The sequence below is a fragment of the Podarcis liolepis genome (assembly GCF_965112155.1).
Source record: "Podarcis liolepis genome assembly, chromosome: 12".
NCBI classification, from domain to species: domain Eukaryota; kingdom Metazoa; phylum Chordata; class Lepidosauria; order Squamata; family Lacertidae; genus Podarcis; species Podarcis liolepis.
This window is the reverse complement of record NC_139563.1, coordinates 12,873,649-12,889,515: the sequence shown is the minus strand read 5'-3', so window position 1 is coordinate 12,889,515 and position 15,867 is coordinate 12,873,649. Positions and strand designations below refer to the sequence as shown.

The window sequence follows — 15,867 nt, the reverse complement described above, 5'->3', positions numbered from 1 at the left end:
CTCGGGTTAAGAACTTTGCTTCAGGATGAGAACAGAAATCGCGCGGCGGCAGCGGGAGGTCCCATTAGCTAAAGCGGTAGCTCAGGTTAAGAACAGTTTCAGGTTAAGAACGGACCTCCAGAACAAATTAAGTTCTTAACCCGAGGTACCACTGTACTGTGAAAAACTGCATTCATATTAGAAAACAAGTTTTACTGCGTGTCAAATAAACCACAGTGCACAAAAACAAGGTACAATGAAAGGACTTTTATTTGCACATTTCAATTACATTTGGATGCGTTTTAACTGCAGGACAGCTGAAATCTGTAATCCAATCTTTTCTCTCTCTTTTTACACTGGTCATTTCTGAGAAGTCATGCATTTTTACATTCATATCACATTTACAACCTCCAGAGAAATCTTCCAAGGCAAGAAGGAATTTTGAAGCAAAAATGCATACAAGATTACATGTAACAAAATGAGCTGCAAAATAATTTGGGTTGTTGATTCTGAGGAGAACATGAGGCGGCGAGAAGCAGCCCCCCCCCCTTGAAGTCACTATCATGTCAGAGCTGTCTCTTGCATTTATCCTAATAAACACAGTCCATATCAGAGAAATACAAGTCTGAACGGCATCGCTTCTTGTGCTCAAGCTGTATACAGTATTTCACGAAGTTACAGGATAGGATCACACCACAGCAATCGTAATAAATGGCTCAAAAGGTTAACACTATTGCTACGTGAGAAATGTTATAGAGCTACTCCTACCACTGAATTCAGAGAGAATTAGGAGAGCCTGCAAAAAGGAAGAAGGGGAGGAAAAGGTTAATAACACTTCGTTCTCCCAGGCCTGCCAAAGGTACCACTCTCCTGTATGGGTAAGGAATGCATATAAGTGGAATGGTTAAATCATATATCCCCCAGTTTTCTGCAATGCACATTTTTCCTAAAAAGAAGGAAACCTGTAAAGAAAAAGATTAGTTGCACCTCAGAAGCAGCTAAAGCACCTGCAAACATTAAAATGATATTTTAGTATTGGTAGTGGTGCCCTGTGGAACGCCCTCCCATCAGATGTCAAGGAAAGAAACAACTATCTGACTTTTAGAAGCCATCTGAAGGCAACCCTGTTTAGGGAAGTTTTTAATGTTTGATGTTTTATCATGTTTTTAATATTCTATTGGGAGCCGCCCAGAGTGGCTGGGGAAACCCAGCCAGATGGACGGGGTATAAATAAATTATTATTATTATTATTATTATTATTATTATTATTATTATTCAAAGGGATGTGGAAACGCCTCCTTCCCATCTAAAATATTGATACAAAGTGCCTTGTTAGTGAAATGGCCCAATGGATTCCAAAACAGTGGCTCAGCAATGGCTGGAGGGGCTTGAGAGTCTTGCGCTTGGGGTTCCTGAAGCCAAGAGGACTCTTGGGTTTCAAGGAGGTTCACTTCCATGACAGGGGAAGGCCCAGAGATTGGGATCCTCCAGAGCGGAGAACCTGTGGGTCTTGCATATGTTGCTGCACTACAGCTCCCGTCAACCCTGACCAGTGTCCAGCTGGGGCTGATGGGAGCTGGAGTCCAAGAACTGGGGGCCAACGGTTCCCCAGCGGTGCCCTAAGCAGAGAGCAAACACTGCTGGCCCTTCTCCAATTTGTTGAAAGACTCAAGGGTGGAGTTCTATTTGTTCCATATGTTGCAAGCTGGGTGTGGAATGCCTCCCCTGTTTTCCTTGCAAGGCAATGGGCAAGGCTACCATGTTGCCTTAGCCACGGCATTTGCTTCCATGCAAGATCCTCCCAGGCCTCACAGTGAAGGAGTCGGAAGCAGGAATACCATTTGGTAAAGGGGAGCAACCAACAGGCACCACAATACTTCAGCATGAGACATAGAAGATTCTTTGTCTTGAGCTGAATGATCTGGCTATATGATGGTCATAGCAACTGGCAGGGGTCCTTGGGTGTGTCAGCAGAGTTACAGTGACACCTTCCCGAATCACTCCATACCCTGCTCTTTCACAGGTGTTCCAAGAACTTAAATAGGTTTCTTAGATCTGCAATGGTCCAGGAGGAGGAAAACTAATGTGTTCAACTTATTGGGTTGTACGGGCCTCCTAAATAGGAAGAAGAGCACTGGAACTAGATGACGGCCAAGAGGGAGGGATGCAGTTCTCTTCTTAAATAGCTATATGGGAATGTAGTAAATCTGTGTTGGACAGTGGAAAGTCATGCCCAAAAGGATGACACCCCCTTTTTTATTTTTCTGTAGTTTAATATATTTTTATTAAAGATTTCTTGGTTTACAGAGGTATGTGCAATGTCTCTTTTTTCAAGTTACATTTTCTACAGCTCAGTTTCATTTGAGATGACACCCCCTTATGAGGTTTAGCTAACTGGATGGCCCTGGGCACATGTCTAATATTTCCAAACGTTATATTTAAGGTGCTACAAGCCTCTTTGTTACTTTCTACAGCAGATTAACACTACCACCTCTGTGGAAATAGCCTCACAAAGGCCGCTTTATTGGTCGGGGTATTATTATCGAGGGTCAATGAGTTAAGAACTATAAAGCATTTTGTGAACTGGAATTGAAAAGTGCTACAGTATAAAAAGTAAATGCAGGCATGGACCAAAATCTAAACTATTATAGTGTTTTTTAAAAAAGCTTAGACAGCGTAAGATGCATTAGCCCAAAGGTTTGCTGTGAATGAAAAGTGTTTAATGCATCAGTTGTATCTGTAAAAAGAAATATATTTATTTCCAGGTCAAGCTCAGGGGGCAGACAGGAATCAGCTCCCCAGTGTCCTATACCTGTGAAGAAAGTAATCCGGTTATTGAAAATAAAAGTTGTATTTAATTGTAGTTACGCAGAAATCAGAGAAAGAAAAAACGCTACACCAGAGTTAAGATGCACAAAGAATCAGATAAATCTGATACAATTTAAGAGTTAACAGATAAATATGATACAGTTTGAGAGTTAACAGTGATCCTCACCGAATGAACAGATAACATTCCTACTTTAACTCATTAAAAAAAAAAAAAACCCTACTAGATGCTCCATTTAATTGGGCTTCATGGATTTAGCTTCCCAGTTTCTCAGCATGTGCTAATAACCTCTAACAATGACCTTCTGAAAAATCAGCAAGTGTTCACAGGTTGCCTTCTTTTTATCGGATCTACATCCAACCCAATGAGGAATAGAGGCAATTCATTATTATTGTTATTTCTTTAGAAAGTTGACCTTCTACACAAAACTTTCATGTAATGTGAAAAGTGACATTTCTCCCAAAGGTGAGCATGGAATAAACCCGCTGAATATCCCCCACCCCAAGAGAAATTCTCCCCAGACAGAAGTATAAATACCAGAAGCTGGTATACATGAGATTCAATGTGAATCAGTGGTATGTAAATAAGCCCTCCAGGCTTATATAGGTAGCTAAACGAGCTCGTTTTTTAAAAAAAGTTTTAATAGGTTATCAAAAAAACCTTACGTAAAATCCTTAGGATTTAATACTACTGCAATAATCCTTTTATAGTTATTGGGATTATAAATTCATCCTGATATATAAAGAGCAGTGCTAACGCAACATTCCACAGGTAAGCCCTCAACAAGTCAGGAGTCTAGAGGTACCCTATGGCTTAAAACCTAATTGTAACCCTTGGTTGTCTCTTAAGGAAATCTTCATTTTGTCCAAAACTGCTGCTGCAAAATAAAGCTAAGAAGACAGTAAGACAGGTTATGTAAGCAAGTGATCAAAGAAAGACACAAGAAAGGGTTGTCCATCAGTGAGGTATGAGAGGCCAGTAACTTAAAGACTTTGCGTAAGCGCTCATGTAATGGAAGGCCAATGGAACAGGGCAATACGGGCGTCTCCCCACTTATGCACATCCGACTCATGCGCGACTGGGTATATGCACAACACTGGGAAATAATAAACTAAACTGATTAAAACTGGAAAAAGGCACAAAAGCGGCCCCAAAAGATTGGGAAAACTTCAAAAATGGCACACAAAGAATGGAGAAAACAGCTAGCTATTCCAGGAGCCTTTGCACGGATCTTTGAGGCCTATGGGGAGTTGGAATTTGAGAAAGGAGAGAGCAACTGTGGTAGAGTTTGATGGATCTTTGGCAGAGTTTTCGTTATGTGCTGTTGGTTTTCTAAAGGGTTTTTTCCCCCCAAGGGTTTCCAGAGGTTTAGAGGATGTTTACAGGCTTCATAGGAGATGTCCCACCCCCGTACACAATTTCACATATACACACAGTACCCGGGGACGTAACCCCTGCGTTAAGTGGGGAGACGCCTGTATAACATCCATGGGACTATGAGCCTATCCAGGAAAGGCGAGGGTTAAGGAAGAACATCTCATTCCCTTTCCACATGCTAGCAAAAAGATTCTTGGGCAAGTTACAAGGTTCTCCAGATGAAGAATATAATGGTGGAATTTGGAAAGGAAGCGTAGCAAAATATAATTAAGCTAACATATTTAGTACTGAGCTAGTATCTAAAGTGTAACCCATGGGTCTAAGTCAATCTGACGGCCATCTGATGCCAGCTAAAAATGTCAAGCTATATCTTTGGGAAAGTGGCTGTCAAGGCTGATTAAGTTGCGGATAAAAGCCACAAGTAAAATGTGGTGAAACTAGAAAGAGCAAGTTTTCAGTATCAATTCTTACCGGGAAAAGTATCACCACAAGGTGACATTAACTCTTCATTTCTTTAGCGTTGGCCACTTTGGGTACATGTTCCCATGGTAATGACACATGGTACCATGAAAGATCAGCTAAAAACAATGTGCTCCCTCTTGATTTCCCCATGTGGGGCTCATGATAGGAACAAACAACCAATAAAAAATGAAGGGGAAATGCCATCTCATGCCAATATTTCTCCACATAAATGATCATATAGACTCACCCTAATTCTATTCATTAGTGATTGAGACTTGCCATATATTTTGCGGTATTATACCACCAACAGGCAAGGATTGGGACCCTGGGTCCTGCCAGATGTTGTTTGACTCCAGCTCCCATTGGCCTCAGCCAGCATGGCTAATGGTGAGGGATGATGGGAGTTGTAGTCCAGCAACATACGGAGAAACAAAGATTCCTCATCCCTGACCAAGGGAATGGAAGTCAGAGGCCAGTTATTCCTCCTCCTTCTTTTTGGTCCGTGGGACATTAGAACTATTCAAAAAATCTATTGTGACGTGGGTTGTAGATTGCAGCAACATGTATTTTATATATTGTTCCCTAGCTAATTAAACTTTATGTTTAGCCTCTATAGTTCAAGGCCTGAGCATTAGGGGGGGGAAACCGCTATTTATTAACTCACTTAAGTTGAGTATCTCTCTTTTATGCTCAACATTATAACAAAAACCCTTTTGATAGTTTGAAGGAGTGTTAAAACACAATACTGATACAGGGAGGATTGGTGCAAATTCCCACGACTCGTCTTCATCATGAGAATGAAGTAAACCACCTCCATTTCACAGTCTTGATAGAAACACTATTATCCAGCAGGTAAATATATTTCATAAATTAAGGTTACCAAACCTAAAAAGCTCCCTTGCCCAAATTAAAAACACACAAACCCCTGTAAAAACGACAGATACTGTATTTCCCATTTAGCTTATTGACCGTATTGTTCATTGCTATAAAACCATAATTTCTATTCCAGTATCACATTGAAGTTGGCTGCACCTTTTTTATAAGCAAGGACATGAACTGAGGTATACTAGGTAATGTTGCAAATTTAAGTGAAAAGAAAAAAAACGAGGGGGAAAAGTATTCCACTGATAGTATTCACTGGCTAAATATCCATTCCAGGTTTCTGAAAGTTTATGGACAAATAATACACAGGTCAGGATATATGTATTGACTTACTAGCATCTTTATAAAAAAAAAGTTGAAGAGTTACACCAAAAAAACAACATTTATGGAACTTCTTCCACTCAACTTCGATAAGACAACAACACCCCTTCCCCACCAAATAAGCTTTGATGTGGCTGAATTTGCAAGTGCAGGAAGAGCTTCATTTACATTTTGTTTAAAAGTCCCTTATTTACATAATACATTAAATGCAATTCTTGCATTTCACATCTTATTTCAAATGCATGATACAGAAAGAACAAGATAATGGTTGCAACAGATCTTCTACAAAAATTAAACTGGGGAAACATTGTACAAAGGACAGGGCCTCCTGTTCTTAACTGTGATTTTGCTTTTGTGGACAGCACGTCAAAAAACGGAAAAGGAAAGGGGGGAAAAAGAAAGAAAAGCCACCCTGTGATCCTGCCAACATATCTGGTTCCAAGTGAGCATTAATCAATCAAGATATATTATTACACTATCTTAATGATAATTCAGCCCAGAGGCTGGGTGCCTGCCACCCAGGTCACAGGTTCTCCGCTGCTAGGGGAAAGAATTGTACGCTTCTCCCTCTTTCTATAACCAAACAGGAATGTTCCTGTGTGGAAATGCTGTGTGTGTGCACACGCACACGCACACTGCATTCACTATAGCCTGTAACAGATGACGTCAGCACAAACGTGTCTACACTTTACTCAGACCAAAGCACAAACCGCATTAAATGCCATACCACAGCCTATGGACAGAGAGGTTTGAAACCTGTAAACAGTTGAACAACAAAACCTCACAATTTCCTTAAGCACAAGTCCCGTTGACACCAGCAGATCTGAACTGGAAGCTTAGGCACCATGAAATCCGCACATTTACAAAGCCAAACCAACGAAGTCTTGCTCGCTACAGCTCATTAAAGTTGCCCACATCCCAGGCAGTTCAACCAGCACCTTGACCAGTCCGTTGTGGTTTTTTTGTTTTTTGCCAAGTCTATTATTTGTTACTGAGAAGCTGTAGCTGCACAGTGGGATGAAGATCCAAGCTTTGTGAATAATTTTTAAATCCTCCCTAAAAGGCAGGCTTAGCATCTGCACGAGGACCAGCGCTGACTTGGGAGGTGAGTACAGTCCGTCCAGTTATGAACAATGCTCGATGCCTGTAAACCTTTGAAGCGCTCTTGAGCAGAGGGAAACTAAGCCATCCATCATGAACTAAGACTAAGAAGCAAAAATGAAAGGCATAGGACAGCAAAGGAAAACAAAACTCACCCCCACAGCATGGCTCTCTGGAGCACTTCAGAAGGAGCAGGAGGGTGCTTACTAGCTAGTCATTAAAAACACAATTAAAATGATCCAACTTTTACTACCACATCACCCTAATAAAGCTACTCCTGCAATATTTCCAGAGGGGAAAGAAAGCAATTTTGCCATTAAACGACATGACAATATTTATAGCTCAACTGCTTCATCTTAATTCAGAATTCAGTTTTTAAAATCCTACCTGTATATAGAGTTTGGGTTTTTTTAAAAAAACAAACCAGTTCATAATTTCACTTAAAATGCAAGCCTTAAATAGTATTTTTTAATGGTAATTCTTTCTCCTGCTCTAACGTTTTTATTCTAGCCAACAAGCACGCACGCACGGACGCACACACACAAAATGCTTGTAGTTGCTTTCTAATTACAGATTATTATCTGTAATTTTGCCATTCGGGCAGTTGCCTAATATATTAGCACTGAAAAATATTTCTAGAGGAAGCTCTCTCTCTCCCCAAAAGACATTGGGGTACAAAGGAGCTTTTGGTAACAAAAAGATCCCTTCCTTTGGAAGAAACAAGCGGAATACAATGAAAAAAGCTTTACTTCTTACATAAAACACAGTTTTCTTGAAGTCTGCACATAATTTTTAGACCATCCTGGCATCCCATGGAATAAAAAGTCTTTGCGAGTTCAACGTGTTCAATTCAACAGCCTCTGCCATTATGCAGTCTTTGCTGAAAATTATTATACCAAGAAAACCTCAAGGAAAGATGCTAATCAAAATAATGGTACCATTCAGAACAGCCTGCCAGGAATGAATCTTGTTTCGTTGAATACTAATACTAGTGTTATATTGAATGTAAACATGTACAGGTTCCCACCCCCACCCTGACATCCTGCAATCGCCTTTGAAGGCAATCTAAGATAATAAAAGAATGCTAATAGTCCTGCCTTTCAGATACTCTGGGAAGGAGAGACTTGTTAAGCCAGGAGAAGAAAAGGGGAAGGTTATTCCTACAAGGTGATGTTGGAAAGGGAAAAAGGTTGAGAGCATGCACAGTACTCCATATTGTTGGCTTCACCTCACTGGGATTAAGAGCTTTCAAGAGTGAACTCTTGGAAAAATACCAACAAATTACACAGCCCATGTTTTATTCTATCTACTTAGCTAAAAAAAAATATCTAGATAGGTATGGACACCATCTTATTCCAACACCCCACATGGAAGATAAGAGCAACCATTATCAAATATTCTTTGCTATGAAGAAGCATAAAAAAATTCAAAGTTAGTGTTCTTTCAATCTGAGTCACTGTGATCATATAGTACATTTCTCAAAAAAACACCTGTGTACGCACATTTGTGCACAAGGACACAAGACCTAGAGCTCCATGTGTCAACACGGTAAAAGAAAGCCAATACAAAACTCCCCGTTTCTGGATCCTTGTTAACTCTAGCTTCCACGGCAACAAAGCTGCTGCTGTTTGTAGTGTCACAGAGTAGTCTGAAGTTTCAGGGGGGCACTGCAAAGCTGGCATTGGAGATCGCGAAGAGATCCTGTCTTGCAACTTCCTTCAAAGGAAGCTACATGTAGAAGAACAGACCAGTTGCGCTCAGCAGGTCACTCCACTATTAGTGCCACGTTGATGTGGGACAAATCTATCATATGCCTAAGAGGAAGGTCAACAGACAATGGTCAAGGAACAGGTTTTCTACAAAGAGCACAATAGCTTATACCATTAAGTGAAACTCAGGAACCTTACTTTCTGCACATTTTTATCACAAGTCCAAGAAGTGTTTCAGACATCACCATGTCAGTCTAATAATCCATGGTTTACTGAATGACATGCAAGCCAGGTCCTCCCTCCTTGCCCCCCATTTAGGCGCCTGACTTCAGGGCTTGTTAATCAAGTTTCCTCTGACATCCAAACCGGGAAACTGTGGTTTAAGTGCTGCTTGCACTATAGGTTTCCAGGCCATGACATCATGGGAAACTGGTTTAGCTGTGTGGAAGGCCCATAAAGAGGAGAAGAAACAGGGGATTAAATATTTGTTTGTGATCATAAATGTAACATTAGAAGAGCCCTACTGGATCAGACTAAAGGCCTACCTAATTCAGAATCCCGTGTCTCACAACAGCCTATTGGAAGTTCCCAAGGTGAAACAATTCTCATCTCTTTAAGAAGACAAAAGGCTCTTGTATAGTGGTTTGAGTAGAATGTGTCTAGGATATTTTAGATATGGCAAAATTAGGATTAATATTTACCTGTGAAACTTCTGTTGAAATTTCAACGCATCAGAGGGCTCTTTAAATTTTGCTATGGCCTTCCGCTGTTGAGGAAGCATCTGTAAACTCTATGGAAGACAAGAAGAAAACCACTTTATATTGCTTGCCTTTTAAAAAGAACATCAGAGCTTTGAGTTATTTCCCTTCTCTACAAGGTGGAATCAGGCTGCTGCAAACATAAGAATATCATGGCTGGAATCTCACCACTTGCTAGTTAATTGAGAAATCCCATCCCTTATTCCTCTGGCCTGCCCCCGGCAGTCCTAACATGCAGCAAAAATAGGCAATTGATAGAGGCCTTTGGCAGGAATTATCATATAAAGCAGGGAGAGATATGTCAAAGGCACTGGTAGTCTCTAAAAATCTGATGCTGAAACTGAAGACCAGAGTCCCAACAAAAGCATGTTTACACATACCCAGGTTTCTTGCACATACACACTCAACAGCTTCTCTTGCTAAGTTTAAAGGGTGTTCCTGAAGTTGTCCTGAATGTTGGTGACCTGTTGTGTTGCACGGGGTACTTGCAAAGAGGCAATTTAGAAGCCTTTGGATGCGGGGTCTAAGGAATTGTACATTTTATGAGCTTTGCCCAGACTTGAATTCTCATCATTTGAAATACTTATGCAGTCAATCAAGCTTCTGGAATGGGGAGGGGCCAGCTGTTTCAGAGAGGATTAGGGTAGATTCACACTATCCCACCCCCAACTTGCAGAGGCTGTTTAAATATATTATATAAAAAACAGTAAAATTAATGAATATAAAACAAACGAGGCCCAAAGGTATCATTTTATCTGCTGTTCTTGAAAAGAATAGACATACAGTTCTCCCCAAAGATGGACAGTTGGTGGTTTCCTTCAATGAACCTGAATTCAGTGGGTTTATTTAGGTGTTAGGAGAATAGCCCTGATTCTGTGGTACCAAATCAAAAAGTGGCTGTAAATTTTTGTGGACATAATCCAAGTGCATCCCAATCTGTTAATGGCTGTATTTAGAGTAGGCTGGATCTAAATACTAACCCCTCTTCTTTATAAAGAAACAGACTTAAGAAACCTCACATTTCCCCAAACTGGAGAAACACAAATACACCATAGTGGAGGTTCAATTTTGGTGGAACCCCTACACCAGAGCTTTCCGAATTGTGTGTCGCGACACTTTAATGTGTCAGTTGCAGTGTGTAAGTGTGTCGCAGAAACACTCCCCATGCTCCTCCTGGGGCTGGAAAGGAGTTAGTTTAACCTCCGGTTTGCTAGTAAAACTGAATTACCACATGGCGAAATGATGCTGGTCTAAAAATGTGTTACCAACATGAAAAGTTTGGAAAGCTCTGCCCTATACTACAGAACAATTAGCTGTATAATTAATCCTCCACCACTCAAATCATTCTAGATACCAGTTCTCCATCTTTTTGTGGAAAACTTGAAAGACAGCTACTGAAGAATTCTGCTAGTTTTGAAATCCGAGCTAGCCATCTTGTAAGAATAGTCCTGTTTTCAGAAAACTATTTACTTCAGAAAGCTAGTTATTACTATACAGTGGTACCTCGTGTTACAGACGGGATCCGTTCCGGAGGCCCATCCGTAACGTGAAAAGCCCGCAACTCACAGTGCGATTTGGCGCTTCTACACATGCGTGAAGCGCGATTAACACTTCTGTGCATGTGGCGAAACCCAGAAGTAACCCATTCCGGTACTTCTGGGTTGCCAAGGAGCCCAAGATGATAACACACAACCTGAAACGGATGCGACATGAGGTATGAATGTATTGTAAGTAGCAGACACAATATTGCTTGCATTAGCAGCAAGTCCTATGTCTTTGGAGGATGCGTAGTGCTACTGTTTCAACCTTTTCCTTTGCTAATTTCAAGTTCTCAGAGGACACTGACAACCCATCAAAGTCAGGTAACCAATGGCTGCTTAGTTAACATGTTTAGAACCAGGCTAGTTGAACCAAAGACCAATTACTGCAAGTACTGTGGACATAAAACAGAGAGTGTACACCCAGGCTTTAATACACAATGGCCAAAGCTGGACTACAAACAAAAAAAGGCAGAAATCTTTAACACCCATCTTGAATACCAGTCTGGAAAGCAGCTATTTATTAACAGGACTACCTGCCATCAGTTGATTACAAGTTTATTACAAGAAGCAAACTATGACTCATAAAGTAACAGCAAAAAACTTACATAAATATTTGCATTTAAAAATAACTACCCAATTCTTTAAAAAAAATTCAGGGCTTGCAGAACTTGAAAAATAGTCAGTACAGAAACACATTTGTTCCTTCAAATGGTGTGATTAATCACTGAGCATAATTTCTCTTTGCTACTCAGAAATAATGAGGAATACTGGGCTAACAAAATTCCATTTTCAATTAACTTTCTTTGAGGTGGGCTTACGCCCATCAAAATTAAGTAAGCAATTATTTGTTAGGCCCCAAGACTAGTTGCAGACGTTCTACTCATACGTGTAAAGGTAGATTTACAGGATTACTTTATGAAGTAGCACACTGCAACCTGGTGTTTGAATGATCAGCTGGCCACTTGAATATTTGAAAACCACCACCACATTTCTAATATTGTGTGAAATAATCTTGAATGTCCATTTATTGCTAAATAATGATAGACAAACAGGGATGAAAACAATAGCTTTAGACATTCTAGTATTCAAACAACAATTCAGGAAAACAGTGCAGCATACAACCAGTTACACATATTAAGTGAAATAAAAACAATTGAATTTGCTTGTATTCTTTTGTACAGCGTCAAGAAAACTAGCTGAAGGCAATTGTTTTGGTAATGTGTGAATTCTGAACTGCTATCTTTAAACAAGTTCTGGTGTATCTATCTTTAAACTGTGTTCTGGTGTAACAATAAAACATAATATAACATGACATGCATTAACTGCTTCCCTCACTCCTCTTTCATCTGCAACGAACCAAGGTTTGTGCTATGTCCAAATTGGGAACTGTGATTAGTTTTAAATGCAGCTTTTCTGAACAAGCCAGGATTTTGAACCACAGTGTGGAAGTTGAATTGTTTCGTAAAACCATAGTTAAACAAACCACAGTTCTGTTCTGAACATAACAATAAACTGCAGGTACTGGAAAATGGAAGGCAATGCTTCCAATCTCCTCACAGCCGCCTTGCAGAAGGAGAAGGGATGGCATGAGAACCGTTCATGTGGCAACAAACCATAGTTTAGTGTTATGTCAAAACACATCCATTCTCTCTAAATATGCATTTCTGCTGAGTTCAGAGAGCAAGTGACAGCGTTATGGAGTGAAAAGAAACCGGTCAATTAGTTGTTCATTTTGCAACACCATTATCTGAAATGTCTGCTCCCAATGGGCAAAATTCCTACAGGATGAACTGATGTTCCAGAAGGTGAATGACATGTAAAGATATTTCAGTTCACACTGCAATTATATCAACTTCTAAAGCTCCTCCCAAGTGGTTCTAACAGCTCTTCCTGATGCTGGCTACGGAGTGCTTGTTTTAACTCTTAACACGATACAGAAATGCTTATTTTCCCCATTGCAAGTAACCTGTAAATTGGTCCTGAGGAGTGCTTGTTTTAACTCTTAACACGATACAGAAATGTTTATTTTCCCCATTGCAAGTAACCTGTAAATTGGTCCTGAGAGACAAGGTGGGTTTTTTGTTTTTTTACACAACCAACACTCATTTCTACCTGAACACTTCTGGAATGAATACAAGTTTCTTTATGAACCCATTCATAAAGAAATGATCACACATTTTCATGGGAATCCAAAACATGGAAATCACTATCAAGAATGAGTGTGTGAAAAGAACAATCTGTGACCTAAATACATATCATAAGAAAAATTAAAAAATTAAAGACAAATACCAGCAGTATCCATTGGTCATCATAGATAAAAGAAAAATGCCTTTCATCTTATTAGGATTTTTTTAAAGCTCTTAAGTAATAAATTTAACAAAGGCCAACTTTATATCTGAATAAGGCTTCTGAAGCTTGCCATGAAACCTCACAGGAAGTTTAATGAACACAAAACAAACCGAAACCTACTTTAAAAAAAACCAACAACTCTTAGACACCCACTTTAGCTTAGCAACTGGTAGAGGGGTTCTCTTAACATCCTTATAAAATGTATTGATGGTCCTTGTGTTCCTTTATGTAACAAAAAATAGTCTGCAGCTTGAAGACTGCAACAAAGCTTCTTCTTATTCTTATTTAAATGAACACCTCCCAATCATGGACTTTTATAGCAAGCACTGTTTAATCTTAAATTTTTACAACAGGAACCCGAGTAAACAAAGTTGTGGGGTTCGGCATCATGACTTAAGCTGGGCAGGAAATCTCAGCAAGAACTTGTGGAAAACAGATTGTGGGGGGCAAAATATGTTTCCTCAAGTCTGCACTCTTTCATCCCCCTACCCTTTTTTCCAGGTATGTGCCCCATTTTTAACAGCAGGAATGCTATTCAGTTTGCTAGGTCATTTCCCCACTGCTAACATATAACTAGGTGAATGAAATTCTTTGTAAAGTCAATGCTCGCCACTGTGCACTGAGTTAAAAAACATGCTTACAAAAACAAAAGTCAAAGTATCTAGGTTGGGATTTTGTCTCCCACAGAACAGTCACTTATGGTGGAGAATTCCTTCTTCTCCCTGAAGAGAATGGCATGCTTAAAGGTCCATATAAGTCAACAGGAGGGACAAGTAACCATAGGAGGTCATTTCCCCGTCAGCGACATGCAGCAATTCCTCCTGTGTCAACTGGTGCTCTCCCTCTCCTGAAACTTCTTCGGCCCTGCTGCTAATAACTGATTCTCACAACCAAGTTAGGTGTCTCTCTCTCAACTACCGCAGGACATCCTCCCAGTGCTTTAGCCTCCAGCCTCCTGTGACAGCCAATTGAGGGAGAAAAGAAGAAGCTGTATTTAGCTGTTGCGCCATTTTTCAAGTCAACATTCTATATAAAACTCTCTGTGCAGACAGAGCTGGTGATATGGATTAAACCAGGGGTGAAGAACCTCTGACTGGGGCAGGCCAAATGCGGTGGTCAAACCTATCTGGCCACTGGGGCTCTCCTCCAACGCACTGCATTAATTCATAGTCAACCCAGGGCCACTTTGCGCAAAACCGCTTTGCACAAAACCACCCCAAAATCAGAGAGCCAAGCTGAGTGTACAGTGGCACATACTTCCATGTTTTGAGTGCCTGGGGTCTCAGGAGAGGGAAAGATAAGTCCTAGCCTTGGGGCTGCTGGAGGGCATGGGGAGCCAAGTGTGTAAGCTGGCCATCCCACTCAACTCTGGATCTGTTTTGTTCAACGATGGTATCCAAACACTTTAAGGGGAGCGGCCAGTAAATTTTCACTTTGGGCTCCCTGCCTGTTCCAACTCATGATCCTTGCACCATACTGCCCATTGTGTTAATTATTTTTAATTACGGTAACTTTGCCAAGTTTCTCAATGACATTAGCTAACAAGACTTAGAATGGTTTCCAAGTCACAGGCTGAAGTGTTTAGTGCTAAGCACTTCTGATAGGAAATATATTAATCTTTCAGATTTTTTTTAAAGCTCATTCGTTGTTAAGTGAACATTTGATTCCTTGCACAGATTCTCTCTCATTTACCTCTTGCTGCCTGAAGGAACATTCTCTTTCCTAAAGGACTGTGTTCTCTTTATGTGTTTTGAGCTTTGTTTTACACAGTGGGACTTGCACAAACAATGTTTATTTTCTTTATTTTAACTCAAGTCTCCTTTTGATTTAAAGGAAGAGTATACCATATCAATTTCTTTTTAACAATCATTTATTACTTTCTTTCCCAGGAGACTCTGCTGTGAGTTCCTGTGGTCATAAGCCTGGCAAATTCAAACAGGAAAATTATTAATATTTTGAGTAAAATGCTTCGTTTTGCATGAAGAAGAAATTAAGATAAAGTTCTTATACTAAGTAACTTGATCCAACTATTAGCTAATAACTTACTGGACCAGCGTCTGCTTTGGGGCTTCCAAATACAGGTGCTAGGAAAACACATAAAATGGAGTTAAGTCTGCATAGCTTGGTTACATTATTATAGACTGTTCAAATTCCACTTGTGGAATACTGTAATAGAAGCATCATTTTAACCTTCAAGCACTAACCAAAATAGTTGTTCTTCTAGCATTCCATAGAATACAGAGATGTATTTTGTATATTGTATTTTGTATATATAGCACTGTGTTTCAAAATGACTCCACAAGAGTCACTGGTGTAGCTTTCAACTACCCATGAATTGCACACTTCCCTTCAAAGCGTTCTCTCCTAAAGTTTCTTTTCAGCTTTAAGTATTTGCGTACATCTTTTTAGCAGAAACCTCCATTTATAAAGCCAGTTTCAAACATTCGTTCACACACACACTAGCACGGCCAGCCAACTTTGGCTTTCAGCTGCTTGGGGTCATCATGGGCATGGAGCTGGTCAGCCCTATTTTGTTGGCAACCGTCTGCCTCAGGAGACTT

General features: G+C 40.1%; 1 protein-coding gene and 1 long non-coding RNA gene across 3 annotated transcripts in view; one reads left to right on the top strand and one right to left on the bottom strand.

The window, feature by feature from the left end:
- Nucleotides 1-226: 226 nt before the first annotated feature.
- The window catches only part of RBM33 (RNA binding motif protein 33), a 93,288-nt gene continuing 77,647 nt past the window's right edge, over nucleotides 227-15,867 (bottom strand). The window contains exons 18-20 of one of the 2 annotated variants that reach the window (XR_014517414.1): nucleotides 15,353-15,390; nucleotides 13,003-14,261; nucleotides 11,448-12,923 (exon numbers count right to left, since the gene is read on the bottom strand). Coding sequence is in view for 1 of the 2 variants with exons in the window: in XM_083466644.1 (XP_083322770.1) it covers nucleotides 8,715-8,763; nucleotides 9,360-9,448 (138 nt within the window). In the remaining variant the exon portion in view is untranslated. Of the gene's footprint in view, nucleotides 8,764-9,359; nucleotides 9,449-11,447; nucleotides 12,924-13,002; nucleotides 14,262-15,352; nucleotides 15,391-15,867 lie in introns of those variants that run through there. The other variant, XM_083466644.1, reaches the window with a different exon arrangement.
- LOC310689578 lies at nucleotides 12,830-14,910 on the top strand. The gene is made up of 2 exons (XR_014517521.1): nucleotides 12,830-12,933; nucleotides 13,023-14,910. It is a non-coding gene; the product is annotated as an uncharacterized lncRNA (long non-coding RNA).